This window comes from Phyllostomus hastatus, unplaced genomic scaffold, assembly GCF_019186645.2.
Source record: "Phyllostomus hastatus isolate PE091 unplaced genomic scaffold, TTU_PhHast_1.1 phas_contig_62, whole genome shotgun sequence".
Lineage (NCBI taxonomy): Eukaryota > Metazoa > Chordata > Mammalia > Chiroptera > Phyllostomidae > Phyllostomus > Phyllostomus hastatus.
This window is the reverse complement of record NW_025333921.1, coordinates 505767-519569: the sequence shown is the minus strand read 5'-3', so window position 1 is coordinate 519569 and position 13803 is coordinate 505767. Positions and strand designations below refer to the sequence as shown.

General features: G+C 37.8%; 1 protein-coding gene across 2 annotated transcripts in view; it reads right to left on the bottom strand.

Moving 5' to 3' along the window:
- Positions 1 to 13795, bottom strand: part of LOC123825182 (protein only RNase P catalytic subunit) — a 160553-nt gene extending 146758 nt beyond the window's left edge. The window contains exons 1-4 of one of the 2 annotated variants that reach the window (XM_045848519.1): positions 13686 to 13795; positions 12046 to 13328; positions 10420 to 10467; positions 9825 to 9957 (exon numbers count right to left, since the gene is read on the bottom strand). In XM_045848519.1, coding sequence (XP_045704475.1) covers positions 9825 to 9957; positions 10420 to 10467; positions 12046 to 13022 — 1158 coding nt within the window. In that variant the 5' untranslated portion in view covers positions 13023 to 13328; positions 13686 to 13795. The remainder of the gene's footprint in view (positions 1 to 9824; positions 9958 to 10419; positions 10468 to 12045; positions 13329 to 13685) is intronic. The other variant, XM_045848520.1, reaches the window with a different exon arrangement.
- Between the last annotated feature and the right edge of the window lie 8 nt (positions 13796 to 13803).

Here is a 13803-nt window from a genome sequence, read left to right as displayed (position 1 = left end):
ATGCCAAGGCCATTCAAAGGGAAAAGAGCAGTCTTTTCAACAATGGTTTGGAGAAAACTGGATATCCCCATCCATGTGCAAAAGAATGAAGTTAGACCCTTGCCTAACATGACATGCAAAAATTAACTCAAAATGAATCAAGGCACTAAATGTAAGACCAAAAACAATTAAATCTCTTAGAAGAAAACTCAGAACAAAAGTTTCATGACATTGGATTTGGCAATGATTTTCTTGGATTTGACACCAAAGACACAGGTAACAAAAGAAAAAATGAAAAACGTGGATTTCATGATAATTAAGAATTTTTGTGCACGAAAAGACACTATCAGCAGAGTAAAAGAGAAACCCACAGATTGGGAGAAAACATTTGCAAATCAAGTATTCGATAAGGAATTAATATGCAGATTATACAGAGAACACCTAAATTCAACAGAAACCCAATTGAAAAACAAAGGACTTGAATAGACATTTCTCCAAAGATAAATGAATGGCTGAGAAGCACATGAAAAAAATGTTCAACATCACTACCATAAGAGAGATACAAATCAAAACTATGAGATAGACCTGGCTGGCATGGCTCAGCTGGTTGGGCATCATTCCACAAAGCAAAAGGTCACCAGTTCAATTCCCAATCAGGACACATGCCTAGCTTGTGGTTTTGGTCCCCAGTTGGGGTACATATGAGAAGCAACCCATTGATGTTCCCCTCTCATATTGATGTTTCTCTTCCTCTCTTTCTCCCTCCCTTCCCCTCTCTCTAAAAAAAAGAAAAACTACAATGATCTGACACTTCACCCATTAGGATAGTTATATAAACAATTAAAAAAACAACAAGTACTGGCAAAGATAAATTGGAACCCTTGTACAATGTTGGCATAAATGTAAAATGGTATAGCTTCTGTGGAACACAGTTCCTCAAAAGATTAAAAATAAATTTACCAATTCCATTTCTGGGTATATAGCCAAAAAATTACAAGCAGAGCATCAAAGAGATACCTGTATATCCATGCTCATAGCAGCATTATTCACAATAGCTAAACCGTAGAAGGGATTCAAGTGTCCATTAACTGATGGATAAACAAAATGTGGTATATACATACAATGGAATATTATTCAACCTTAAAAAGAAAGGAAATTTCACAATATACTACAACATGGATGAACCTTGAGGATGTGATAAGTGAAATTAGCCAGGTGAAAAGGCAAGTACAGTATGATTCCACCTACAAGAGGCACTTACTATAGTGCCCTCATAAAGACAGTATAACAGTGGTTTCCAGGGACTGGGAGAAGGGGAGAATGGGAAGTTACTGTTTAATGCACATACAGTTTCAGTTTTATAAGATAAAAAGAGTTGTGGGGATGGGTGGTGGTGAGGGCTGCAAAATATGAATGTATTTAATACACTGAACACTTACACTTAAAACCAAAACCTCCAGGGAGTGGGGTAAGGGTATCAGTTATTTTTAAACAGCTCCTAAACTATTCTAACCAGCAGCCAAGGTTGAGAACCACTTCATCAGGCAGTGCCATCTTATTTACTTTATTTTCAACAAGAGTTTTACTTGGTGAAAACATATAAGCTTGAAACAATTTTGATAATGCTCACTCTAGATGTTTATGGAGGTCAACTGAGATCATAAATATTTTTAAGTAAACAAAGAAACTAAAAATGGAGTTAGCACTTACTCCTTGGTTTATATCTCACATTCCCAAATAATAAGCAAGCTTTAGAAAGCAAAATTGAAGACAATTCCAATACAAAATAATTTAAAATGCTGAACACAATATAATTTTAATACATATTTTCGATGAATGGTGTTAGGAACTTAATTGTGGCCAGTCCAGAAATCTTATGTTGAAGTCCTAAATCCCAGCCAGTATCTTGGATAGTGATTGTATTTGGAGATAAGGCCTTTAAAGAGGTGATTTAGGTGAAATGAGGTCATAGGGCAGGGCCTTAATCAAACCTGACTGATGTCCTCACATGAAATGGAAATTCAGACACACAAAGAGACACTCCGGTGCTTGAGCACAGGAGGCTGTATGAGGACAAAGTAAGAGTGAGGGCCATCTGCAAGCAAAGAGAGAAGCTTCAAGAGAAACCAAACCTGCTGATTCTGGACTCCTAGCTGCCAGAACTGTGCAAAAATAAATTTATGCTATTTAAATGACTCAGTCTGTGGTATTTTGTTATAATACAAATGGTGAGCAAAGAAACCCAAAACATGAAAAAACAAAAGATGAAAAATCTATGGGAAATGGCAGTCTGGAGCTAAACTTTACAATGGAGCACTTACCAAACCTTAGTAGCCTGACCCTGGATCTGGCCAGGACCGAGAACAGCTCTTCCTCTGAAATCTTAGCCTCAAATTTCATCTGCTTTCTGACCTCAGTTTTCTAGTATTCACTCTTTTATTTTCCCTACCTATACCTTTTCTTCTACCCCACATTGACAGGACCGTGCCCTGGAAGCCTCCTGGGCAGTACTCTGGCTTTCCTTCCTTCCCTATCTAGTCTGGGCCCTACTTGATCATGTGATCACATCAACTACTCTGTCAGAACTACCCTCACCTAGTCCCTATCATGTTGCCACACATAAGCAACACCATCCTCCCCTCAACAAATCTCCAGATTTCTACTCTCCTTTAAGCTGGCTCTTCAACCTCCATGAGCCTTCAGTCTTCTTTCATCTAATCTGTGAGATCCTACAAATCTTTACTTCCTATCAACTTTGCTCTTATGGTCCATTAATTGACCCATCCTCTCACTTACACCCTCAACTCCTGTTTTCCTCTTTCCCTCAACTGTACCAGACTAGCAAAATCCCGTACCCCACATCCAACTGCCTTTTCTTTGCATGCCTGGATGGCTCAGCACTGCTGAAAATGGCTCAGAAGTCAATGACCCCACAAATGTATGCCCACCACCCCCAGTTGCAACTTCAGCACCAATAGGCAATACTTTCCCCAATCCTCTCACAAATAATCCAAACTTCCAATGCTTAAAACTCCTCAAGCTCCCTTGGACTATCATACCTTCTCTCTCACTTTCAAATGACTGATTTGTCCTCAGAAAAATCAGAGGTCTGAATACAGCTCCCAACTCTTTGCTGTACCTATATATATACTCAGTTTATCCAGTCGGTTTTACTTCAACCCACCAGCAGTGCTCTGGATTGATCCTTGCCCCTTCTGCCTGACCAATACTACAAAACTAATCCCTGTGCCAATTCAGCCATGTGCTGTCCTTCACTACTCTTTAACCATGGACACCTATCTTATCCTGACCTTCCCCATCCTCAAAACGGGGATATCATTTCTAGATTGTTGTGAGTATAACAGTACCTGACATATAGTAATCATTCAATAAAGAGTAGCAATTTTTTTATCCTCCCCTGAGGAAATAGTTATTGCTTTTACAGAGAGGGAAAAGGAGGGAGAGAGGGAAAGGGGGAGAGAGAGACATCAATGTGAAAGAGAAGCATCAATCACCTCTCATACATACCCCAACAAGGGACAGAACCAACAACCCAGGCATGTGCCCTGACCAGGAATTGAACCGGTGACGTTTCAGTTTATGGAAGAACACTCCAACCAACTGAGCCACATTGGCCAGGACAGCAATTATTATTATGTTGAAACCTTAAAGGAGAAAGGCAGATGACAAGAAATGGGATACAGAATTGGGGAGTTGCAAGGGAAAAGGGGAAGGATATCTGGAAAAAAAAGGAAGAAAATAATTTCCCTTGTCATAAAATGTCCCAATTCTTCTATGACTATATTCAGTTGTTCTGTGAATTATTGTAATCAAATGTGTGACTCTTTGCTATTCTCACCATACTCAGGAGCCTGAAACTTCTCTTGCAGAATACCACTCTTGAAAGAGAAGATGTGCACTGGGTTCTAAGTCTTTGTCGGCAGAGAAAAGTAACAAAATTTCCTTCTATTAATACAGAATTAAAGTGATTTTCACTTAAAAAGGAATTATGGCAATGTTTAGCCATTGATAATATTAAACAAAAGTATTGAATTAATGATTCCACAACTGGAACAGGAGCACTTTAAGGTGAGAGCCTAGGACATATTGTGCCAGAAAGCATAAAAATGCTCAAAAACTGATTGAGAGGAAAACTGATGGGGCTAGAAGGAGAGATGTAAAAGACACAGGAACACCCTGGCTTGGTAGCTCAGTTGGTTAGAGCATTGTCCTGATACCTCAAGGCTGCCGGTTTGATCCCTGGGCAGGGCACATATAAGAATCAATCAATGAATGCATCAAAAAGTGGAACAACAAATCAGTGTCCTTCTCTATCTCTATCTCTCCCTTCCTCTCTCTCTAAAATCAATTTAAAAAAAATTTTTAAATAAATAAAATAAAAGACACAGGAACTATCTTGAAGGAGCTCCCACAGGCCAAATTTGGGACAATTTGAACATCAAAAAGAATAATGATGGCCATAAAATCTAACATAGTTAATTTTAAAAAACAGCCCTCATGTCCATACAGATAATTTTTTTAAAAAAAATGATGAGTGAAAACTTTTATAGAATAATGTCAGCTCACAAATGCAAAGGAAATTAAATAATCACTACTTTGCAATCTCCAAATGTAGAGAGTATCTCCATGATTCTAGAAACACTGAGTGAAGAATTAATGGGTGATAGGTCATCTCCATAGTTTTGAAGTATTACTTCACAGATCATTTAATTGATCATTTAATTTTTAATTACAAAATTGCAAAAGAAAAAATTACAAAGAAATTATAAAGGGAAAAATGTACCTTTACAATGGAGCTATCTGGCAGTTACCCTCTTAGTATAGTGATCAAATTTAACACCAGCAACAGTAAGCATAGCCTGACAGTATGTGGCTGCTGTGAGTCAATGAGAAGCACACAGCACCACTCATGTAATCTACTCAAATGCTTTTATACTGAATTAATGAAAAGAAAATAATCAAACAATTAGTACGAGGTCTTGCTACTCAATATGTAGTCCAAAGACCATAAACATATCACCTGGGATCTTATGAAAACACAGAATCTCAGGCCCCACTCCAACTGAACCATAATTTGCATTTTAACCATATCCTCAAGTTATCCATAAGTGTGAAGTTTCAAAAAACCTTATACAAGTCAAAACATCCAGACTTTTCAAAAAAGTCAATGTCATAAAAAGAAAAAAGGACAGAGGAGACTGTTATGTATTTAAAGAGACATAACAACCAAAAGCAAAGAATGAATCTTGATTGAATCTTGGACTGAAGGGGAAAGAGTTATAAAATACAATCTGGTGGACAACTGGGAAAATTTGAATATGTACTTTTTATTAAATGACACTGAATTGCTTTCACTGCTCTTATTCAACATAGTACTCGAAGTCCTGGCCATAGCAATCAAACAAGAAGAATAAAAGGCAATCAAATTGGAAAGGAGGGAGTAAAACTATAATTACTTGCTGACCATGTTAGAGTATATATAGAAAGCCCTAAAGAACTCACCAAGAAATTACTAGACCTAATGAATGAATTTGGCAAAGTAGCAGGATACAAAATCAATACTCAGAAATTGGTGGCATTTTTATACAACAATAATAAACTATTAGGAAAAAATTTAAGAAAACCATCCCATTTACTATTAAACAAACAAACAAACAAACAAACAAATTGGGTTCCTAGAAATACATTTAACCAAGGAGGTAAATGACCTGACTTCAAAAACTATAGGACACTGAAGAAAGAAAATAAGGAAGATACAAAAAGTAGAAGCATATACCACATTCATGAAGGCAAGAGCATACAATGGAGTAAAGACAGTCTCTTCAATAAATGCTGTTTGGAAAACTGGACTGGTACATGCAAAATAATGAAACTAGACCACCAACTTATACCATATACAAGAATAAATACAAAATGGATAAAAGGCTTAAATGTAAGTCACGAAACCACAAAAATCCTAGAAGAAACACTGGCAGTAAAATTTCAGAATTCTCACATGGCAATATTTTTGCCAATATATCTCCTAAGGCAAGGGAAACAAAGAAAAAAATAAAAAATAAACAAATGGGACTATGTGAAATTAAAACATTTCTGCACAGCTAAAGAAACCATAATCAAAATGAAAAGGGAACCCACTGTATAGGAGAATATTTTTGCCAATGATACATCTAATAAGGATTTAATTTCTAAAATATATAAAGAACTCAACACCATGAAGACAAACAATCCAATTAAAAAATGGATAAAGGCCCTGACCAGTGTGGCTCAGCTGATTGGGTGCCATCTGTAAAAGCAAAAGGTTGACAGTTTGATTCCTGGTCAGTGCACATGCCTGGGTTGTAGGTTTGATCCCTTATTGGAGGGCATACGAGAGTTAATTAATATTTCTCTCCCACATTGATGTTTCTTTCCCTCTCAATTACCCTCCCTTCCTCTCTCTCTAAAAATAAAATAAGATTAAAATCTTTAAAAAAAACTTTTTTTAAATTGGCAAATGACCTGAATAGACACTTCTTCAACAAGGACATACAGATGGCCCATAGACATATGAAAATATAATCAACATCACTAATCATTACAGAAATGTAAATTTAAACCACAATGAGGTATCACCTCATACCTGTCAGAATTGCTACCCTCAATAAATCAACAAACAACAAGGGCTGGTGAGGATGTGGAGAAAAGAGAACCCTCATAAACTGTTGGTGGAATGCAGACTGGCACGGCCACTGTGGAAAACAGTATGGAGTTTCCTCAAAAAATTAAAAACGGAACTGCCTTTTGGTCCAGCAATTCCTCTTCTAGGAATATATTCTAAGAATCCCAAAACATCCATTCAAAAGAACATATATACATCCCTATATTTGTAACAGCATTATTTACAATAGCCAAGATCTGGAAGCAGCCCAAGTGTCCATCAGTAGATGAATGGATAAAAAGCTGTGATACATTTACACAATGGAATACTCTACACAGCACTGAAAAAGAAGGAACTCTTACTTTTGGGGATAGCATGGATGGACCTGCGGACTATTATGCTAAGTGAAATAAGCCAGTCAGTGAAAGACAAATAACATATGATCTCACTTACATGTGAACTCTAATGAACAAAATAAACTAGTGAACAAAACAGAAAGAGTGGCATATAGATACATGGAACAGACTAACAGCTCTTGGAGGGCGGGAGGAGGTACAACTTGACAAAAGAAAGAACCAATGGACACTGACAACAACATGGGAATTGCTTGACGGATGGGGGACAGAGGTGGGCAAAAGGGGAAAAAGTAGGGACAACTGTAATAGCATAAACAATAAAATATAATTTCAAAAATAAAATAAAATAAATGACACTGAATTAATGGTAAGGTTCTTAAATGTGATCATGCTATTTAATCACATAAAATTTTCTTAATTCTTAGAAAATATTTGCTGAAACATTTATAGCAACATGTCTACAACTTATTTTTAAATGGTTCGTAAAAACACATATGTGGAAAGAAAGTATTTGTGCCATAATAACAACTGGTTACTCTAGATAAAGAGTATGTAGGTATCCACTGTGCTTTTTCATTTCTTTAGGTTGAAAATTTTACTAAATATAAAACTGGAAGGTGGGGCCCTGGTCAGGGAGTTCAGTTGGTTAGAGTGTCATACCAATACGCCAAAGTTGTGGGTTCAGTCCCCAGTCCAGACACATACAAGAATCAACCAATAAATGCATAAGTAAGAGGAAAAATAAATTGATGTCTTCTCTCCTCTCTCTCTCTCTCTCCCCACCCCTTCCTGTCTCTTAAAAAATCAACAAATTAAAAAAAAAACTATCAAATTGTTTTTTTAAAAAAGGAGGGTAGAAAGAATGTTCAAGCCCTGGCTGGCGTAGCTCAGTGGATTGAGCACGGGCTGCGAACCAAAGTGTCGCAGGTTCGATTCCCAGCCAGGGTACATGCCTGGGTTGCAGGCCATAACCCCCAGCAACCGCACATTGATGTTTCTCTCTCTCTCTCTCCCCCTCCCTTCCCTCTCTAAAAATAAATACATAAAATATTTTTAAAAAAAGAATGTTCAATTAATCCACAACAGAAACAGAAATGTTAAGTTTTTGGTAGCAAACAGCATTATTCATACAACCTTGCATCTCTCTTAACGCCTACTTCACAAATGTCTATACTCACAAATGTTCAACAGACATTTGATAAGAGGAAGGAAATGTTTCATTCATATTTTAGCTGACAGAAATTCCTATGGCATTAAAGAGCTGCTACAACCAGCTGACTGTCAGCTACAGTTGTTACTAAAAATTTTTATTCCATGAATGGCAGTAGAGTGTAACAAAAAAGATTTACAGGGGTTGGGGTGGTGGTGGTCAAACCTAGATTTTATTAGCAAGGTATCCTCTAGCAAATTTAATCTCCCAAAGTCTCAATCACTCTATTTGTAAAACAGAAATAAAACATTACCATCTAGGATGGTTATGAGGATTAAAAAAGACATAAGATAATGAGCCCTGCCTGGTGTGGCTCAGTGGACTGAGTGCCAGCCTGGGAACCATAGGGTTGCCAGTTCAATTTCCCGTTGGGCACATGCCTGGGTTGCAGGCCAGGTTTCTAGTAGGGGCCGTGTGAGGCAACCACACATTGATGTTTCTCTCCCTCTTTCTCCCTGCCCCACTCTGTAAAAATAAATTAAAAAGATATAGGATAATGAATGTAAAGTATCTAGCATCACTCGACAAATGTTAACTAAAATTTTATCAATAAAGTCAGCTAAAAGGTATTCCATAAAATGGAGATACTGTTTTTATGGACCAGATTTTGACTTTATTCTGAGGATTAAAGCTTTTCTTATGATCTAGGGGTATTATCTGACAACATTAAGTCAAGGTGAGAAGGCAAAACAATTTTCACTTCTTGTTTTTATTTGGTACTTTAAAGAAAAAGCATTCAGTGAGATGATGGGGTAGCCTCTCCCCAAGGTAAAAACATTTTACTTCAACTTAATCTTAGTAAACCAGCATCAAGTACTGAAGACTAGGAAAATAATGCTATTAAAAATGACCTAGAGGATCAAATTTAATACTAAGGATACTTGGAAATAATTTTGTTAAGATATCTTAAACTCTCTTGACTGGAAAAGTTGTGAGAAACCATGTTTTCATGGAAGCACTTAGACAAAAAATAAGCATCTATCTTTTTGGCTTAAGGGCACTTGTGCCCAGATGAAACAAGACTGACTTCAGTAGATGGATAATAGTCTAACTAAACTGTTCTATGAAATTCTAAAGCAATCTTTCTTAAAGGTTCATAACCATGCCCAGCAGGCCAAATCCAGCACATTGCTTCTCTTTGCATAAAAAAAAATTCCACCGCTTGCTTATTATGATACAATACTACTGAAACACAGCCCTGCTCATTTGTTTGTCTGTGGCTGTTTCCACTACAATAGCAGAGCAGAAAAGTTGCAACAGAGACTGTATGGCCCACAAAGCTTAAAATATTTACTATATGGCCCTGCTGGGTGGCTCAGTTGGTTGGAACATCATCCCATGCACCAAAAGGTTGTGGATTCAATCCCTGGTTGGGACACATCCAATTGATTTTTCTCTCACATCAGTGTTTCTCTCTCTCTCTCTCTCTCTCTCTCTCTCTCTCTCTCTCTCTCTCTCTCTCTCTCTCTCTCTCTCTCCTCTTTCCACTCTAAAATCAAAAACATATCCTTGAGTGAGGATTAAATTTTATTTTATTTTTTACTATCTGGCCTTTTACAGAAAAAACTGTCATCCCCTGCTCCAGACACCAAGAATGCAATAAAACCTGGTCCAGACTCACCTGAGGTGTTGTCTTTCTGTATTGGTCACCTCCATCTATCACATCCCTCAGAATTTTTCTCTTGAGAAAGTCATACTCTTCTGGACTCAGATGAATAGACTCTATGGTTTTTCCACAGCCCAAACACTGACCACTGTAATTACAATAGTTTCTATTAAATAGTGTCCTGGCAAAGAACTTTTTCTAAAATGAATAATCCTGGGACATAAGGAAATTGAAAGATAATTTTAAAAATATTAAACCTCTGATAATGACACGCATTATATGATTTTTGTAAACCTGATAATGTCACACATTAGTGAGCCAGAAAACCCAAGAGAGTAGACTGTTGGGCAACCAGATAAAGTTTTTAAAGTTAGTCCTAAAACACAACTAGGGGAAAACATCCTTGAAACTTCACACCAGGCTCACAGCACCCAAGGGAAAAACACTTTGAACGCTGCAAATTCTCTATGTGCAAAACATGGCTTTTTTCTTGGTAATTCTAACTCTTAATTATATTATCTCTAAAGTATCATAAAAACTTTTTGAATGGTAGCAAAAAAACCTATTAAAATCTGAATCAAACAACTTAAAAATAAAATATTGGCCTTACCTTTTCTGGATTGTGGTAAATTGTCCTTTCCACTGCTCTCCAGGAACACTACAAAAAAGATTGCAAAATCAAATCATCAGCTCAGATTCCTACTGAATCCAGAGTTTCAAAACTCAGTAGGCTAGAGCTCTGAAAGTTCAGACTATTTCCCTAGAAAGTTTCATTAGAACAGTGGTTGATACATGGTACTGAGGCTAAGGAGCCGATGGTACTCCCCCCCCAACTCTGGACCTCCTTCTTCCCTTCACTTCTCCTCTGGTCATCTGATCTTCATCTTCAAGTTTAAATCTACCTTCACAGAACCTGTACAGAAAGCAACTGATATAAATGGTAACCTCTAAATTAAACTCAACTCTAACCTTCTCCATAAAGCTGTCAGAGATTGTTCCTGTGCAGAGTAATTTCTTCTCTCATCCTGTATTTCTATTATCTACTGACAAGTATTGCATTACCAGTTGTGAATGAGATCATAATAGATCTTACAACACAAAATACCTTCAGTGCCTGGCCCAGTTAGAGGCATCCAAAATACTTATTTGCTCAATCAAAATATCATTTCTTCTTTTCTCTTACGTATACTACCATGACTCCATTGATTCTATGACTTTCTCTCCATCTTCAGTTCTTAATTCAGAATCTCATCTCTTTCATTCAAACCTACAATCGCCTCCAAACATATGTTTCTGATTTGAATCCCTCTCCAATCTTCTTTTCTCACTGTTTGGTGGTTACCTTTCTAAAACTTGAATCCAAAACCAACTCTTGATAATAAAATAAAATCCAAAATCCTTGGCAGTCAAAGATTTTCACAATCTAGCTCTTCTGTTGATATTCAGTAAGTTTGTTAAATAAGATCATTCAGCTTGATTGCTACTTCAAAGCTCTGATGATACATAGTAGAAAGCAATAGAAAATGAGAAATGGAATAAATTTTCAGGAAATAACCTGAAACACATGAATGGTAAAGAAATAAATTAAAAAACTGAGGCAGTAAATAGGCATGAAGCCAGTAACATGAATAAAAGCAACGAAACAGCAAAGGAGCAAAGGTGAGAGCCTTGGAGAGTAGGTCAATGATGGCAAGATCTAAACTGAAGTGGAGGAGGAAGGTTTTCCATGCTAATTTTGCATGTCAGGTATGATCAGGATCCCCTCCCTTTGCTCTAAACATCTGAGATGATGAAATGCATAGATTAAACAGAACATTTTTATACACATTATACAAGTCACTAAGTTTCAGAACTTCTGAAAATACTAATACAAACCCAAGACAGCTAGTTTTCTTGCTATTAACTCCAGCCACAAGTGCTATTGGTAAGTACTCACACGATGCCAGTCACCTCAGAATACAAAATAAATGATCCTTCTACGCAGAAAAATACATGAAAACTACAGATTCTGTGTAATTTCCCTTTTGTGATAGTAGAGATTAGCACAACTTGTTTACCCTATTCAATACTTTTTTTAGAGAAAGAAAATTTTGTCTTAAAGAGAAAACAAATCTGAGAGATGGGAAAGGTACAATAATCTGAATAGAGTAATTTCAGCAACTGACAGGATAAGAAGGCTACTTTCAGGTATAGGTATTAAAATAAAAACATACATAAAAAGAAAGATCAAAATTACCTCTCAAACCATGTTTTTATACTGTGTGCAAACGATTCCCCAGGATACAGCTGATTATTTCTTAGATACAAAAGAATGTCTAGTAGTTTGTTTGAATATTGATCATCTTTTATGTCTTTTCCCAAATCAAAAAAGGCTTTTAAAGTTTCCATCATAGGAACAAGACCATGACTTAACAATTCCTCATGCAAATTCCAAGCTATGTTTACATCTTGATGAAGGAGAGCTCCCTGGATACAGTCATTATAGTTCTTTTTTGAAGGGGTCATGACCTTTTTGATGTCTTCTAACAGCACCAAGGCCTCTCTCCATCTGTCTGAATGGATTAATCCCCGGATGAGAAGAGTGTTTGCTCCAGATTCTAAACTCTTGTATCTGGCTTTCATAATTTCATAGACATCAAAAACTTCTGATGTCTGCTTATGAAAAACACAGAGATACAAATACTTGACCAGCAAATTATAGCTTACAATACCATTGTTTTTTGTAGCTACCCAGGCCAGCAAAGATTTGGCCACATCTACAGAGCTATTGTGTTGAGCCATCTGTGAAATGATCCAATTTTCAAAATTAGCTTTTCCTTTGAAATCTTCCTTAAGTTTATCCCACTGCTCTGAATTCAAAGGTTTTGTTGGGAGTTGAATAATGTTGCTCACAGGTGGCAAGGCATGATCTTTACTCTGAGGATTCATCTGTGATCTCTTCTTAGCTGCTCCAGCTGCAAAAAGATGAGGAAACTCAGAAGAAATTTCACTGCTGCCTTTCCTGCGGTATCTGGCCTTCACACTTAGAAGATTTATTGCCTTGGTATTTTGTGGAGATGCTGTTTGAAGGGAAAACAACTTCTGCTGGTTCCTGATGCCATAACAGTCTTTCAAAAAGAGAGAGTTATAAGAGTGCCCTGGGCCTAGCCCGAGGTATGGATTGTTTTTCCAAAGCTTAGGGAAGCTTCGAATACCAGTAAAACAGAAAGTCATTATGCAGTGAGATCAGCACAAAATAGTGAAGAGATGTTCAAAAAGCCCTACTTTACACCATAATCAAGGAATTTGGGGGGGGCGGGGGAAGCAGGGAGTCGAAGCGCAACCTCTTAAAAGATGATTTTCAGTTTCTCGCAGAAAACTCAAGGCTATGCTTTTAGGGCTACTTAAGCAACGAAATCCGGCGACTTTTCTCCACTAAACAACGACGATCCTGGGACAACCAACCTAGATCGCATTCCGGAGAACGAGCAGGGGACAGAGCAGGAATCTCTGATGCCTGTTATATTCCAGTCCGCGAACCTGAGGAAAAAGCACAAGGAGGACCACGCAATTCGACTCACGTGGATCACAACCGTCCTTGACAAGGGGCAGGATCCCATGGGTGCCTTGCTAAAGAAGGGGCGTAAAGTCGAAAACCGCGACGAAGAGCCCCCAGCCCCACACCCAGCAAGGAAAGTGGGGAAAGCCAAAGTCTAGGGGCCCTGGCCCTGCAAAACGACTGTCCACAGACTGCCGAACTCGTCAGAGGAAATGGGTTGGGATAGGTGGGGAGAGAGCCGAGCGAATAACTCAGGGAAGGAAGGAATGTCTTCAAAGGGCACTGCTTACAGCACACTGATCGATCACAAACCAAGTTCACCTCACTCAACAACTCACCGGAGCACTCACGCTTTATTAAGGCAACCATAACTGCGGCAGAAACTACCGCGCCCACAATGCACCGCGACGACCCGGCCTTGAGGGCGTGGCTGACCTGGATAAAAGCTCGGAGGCG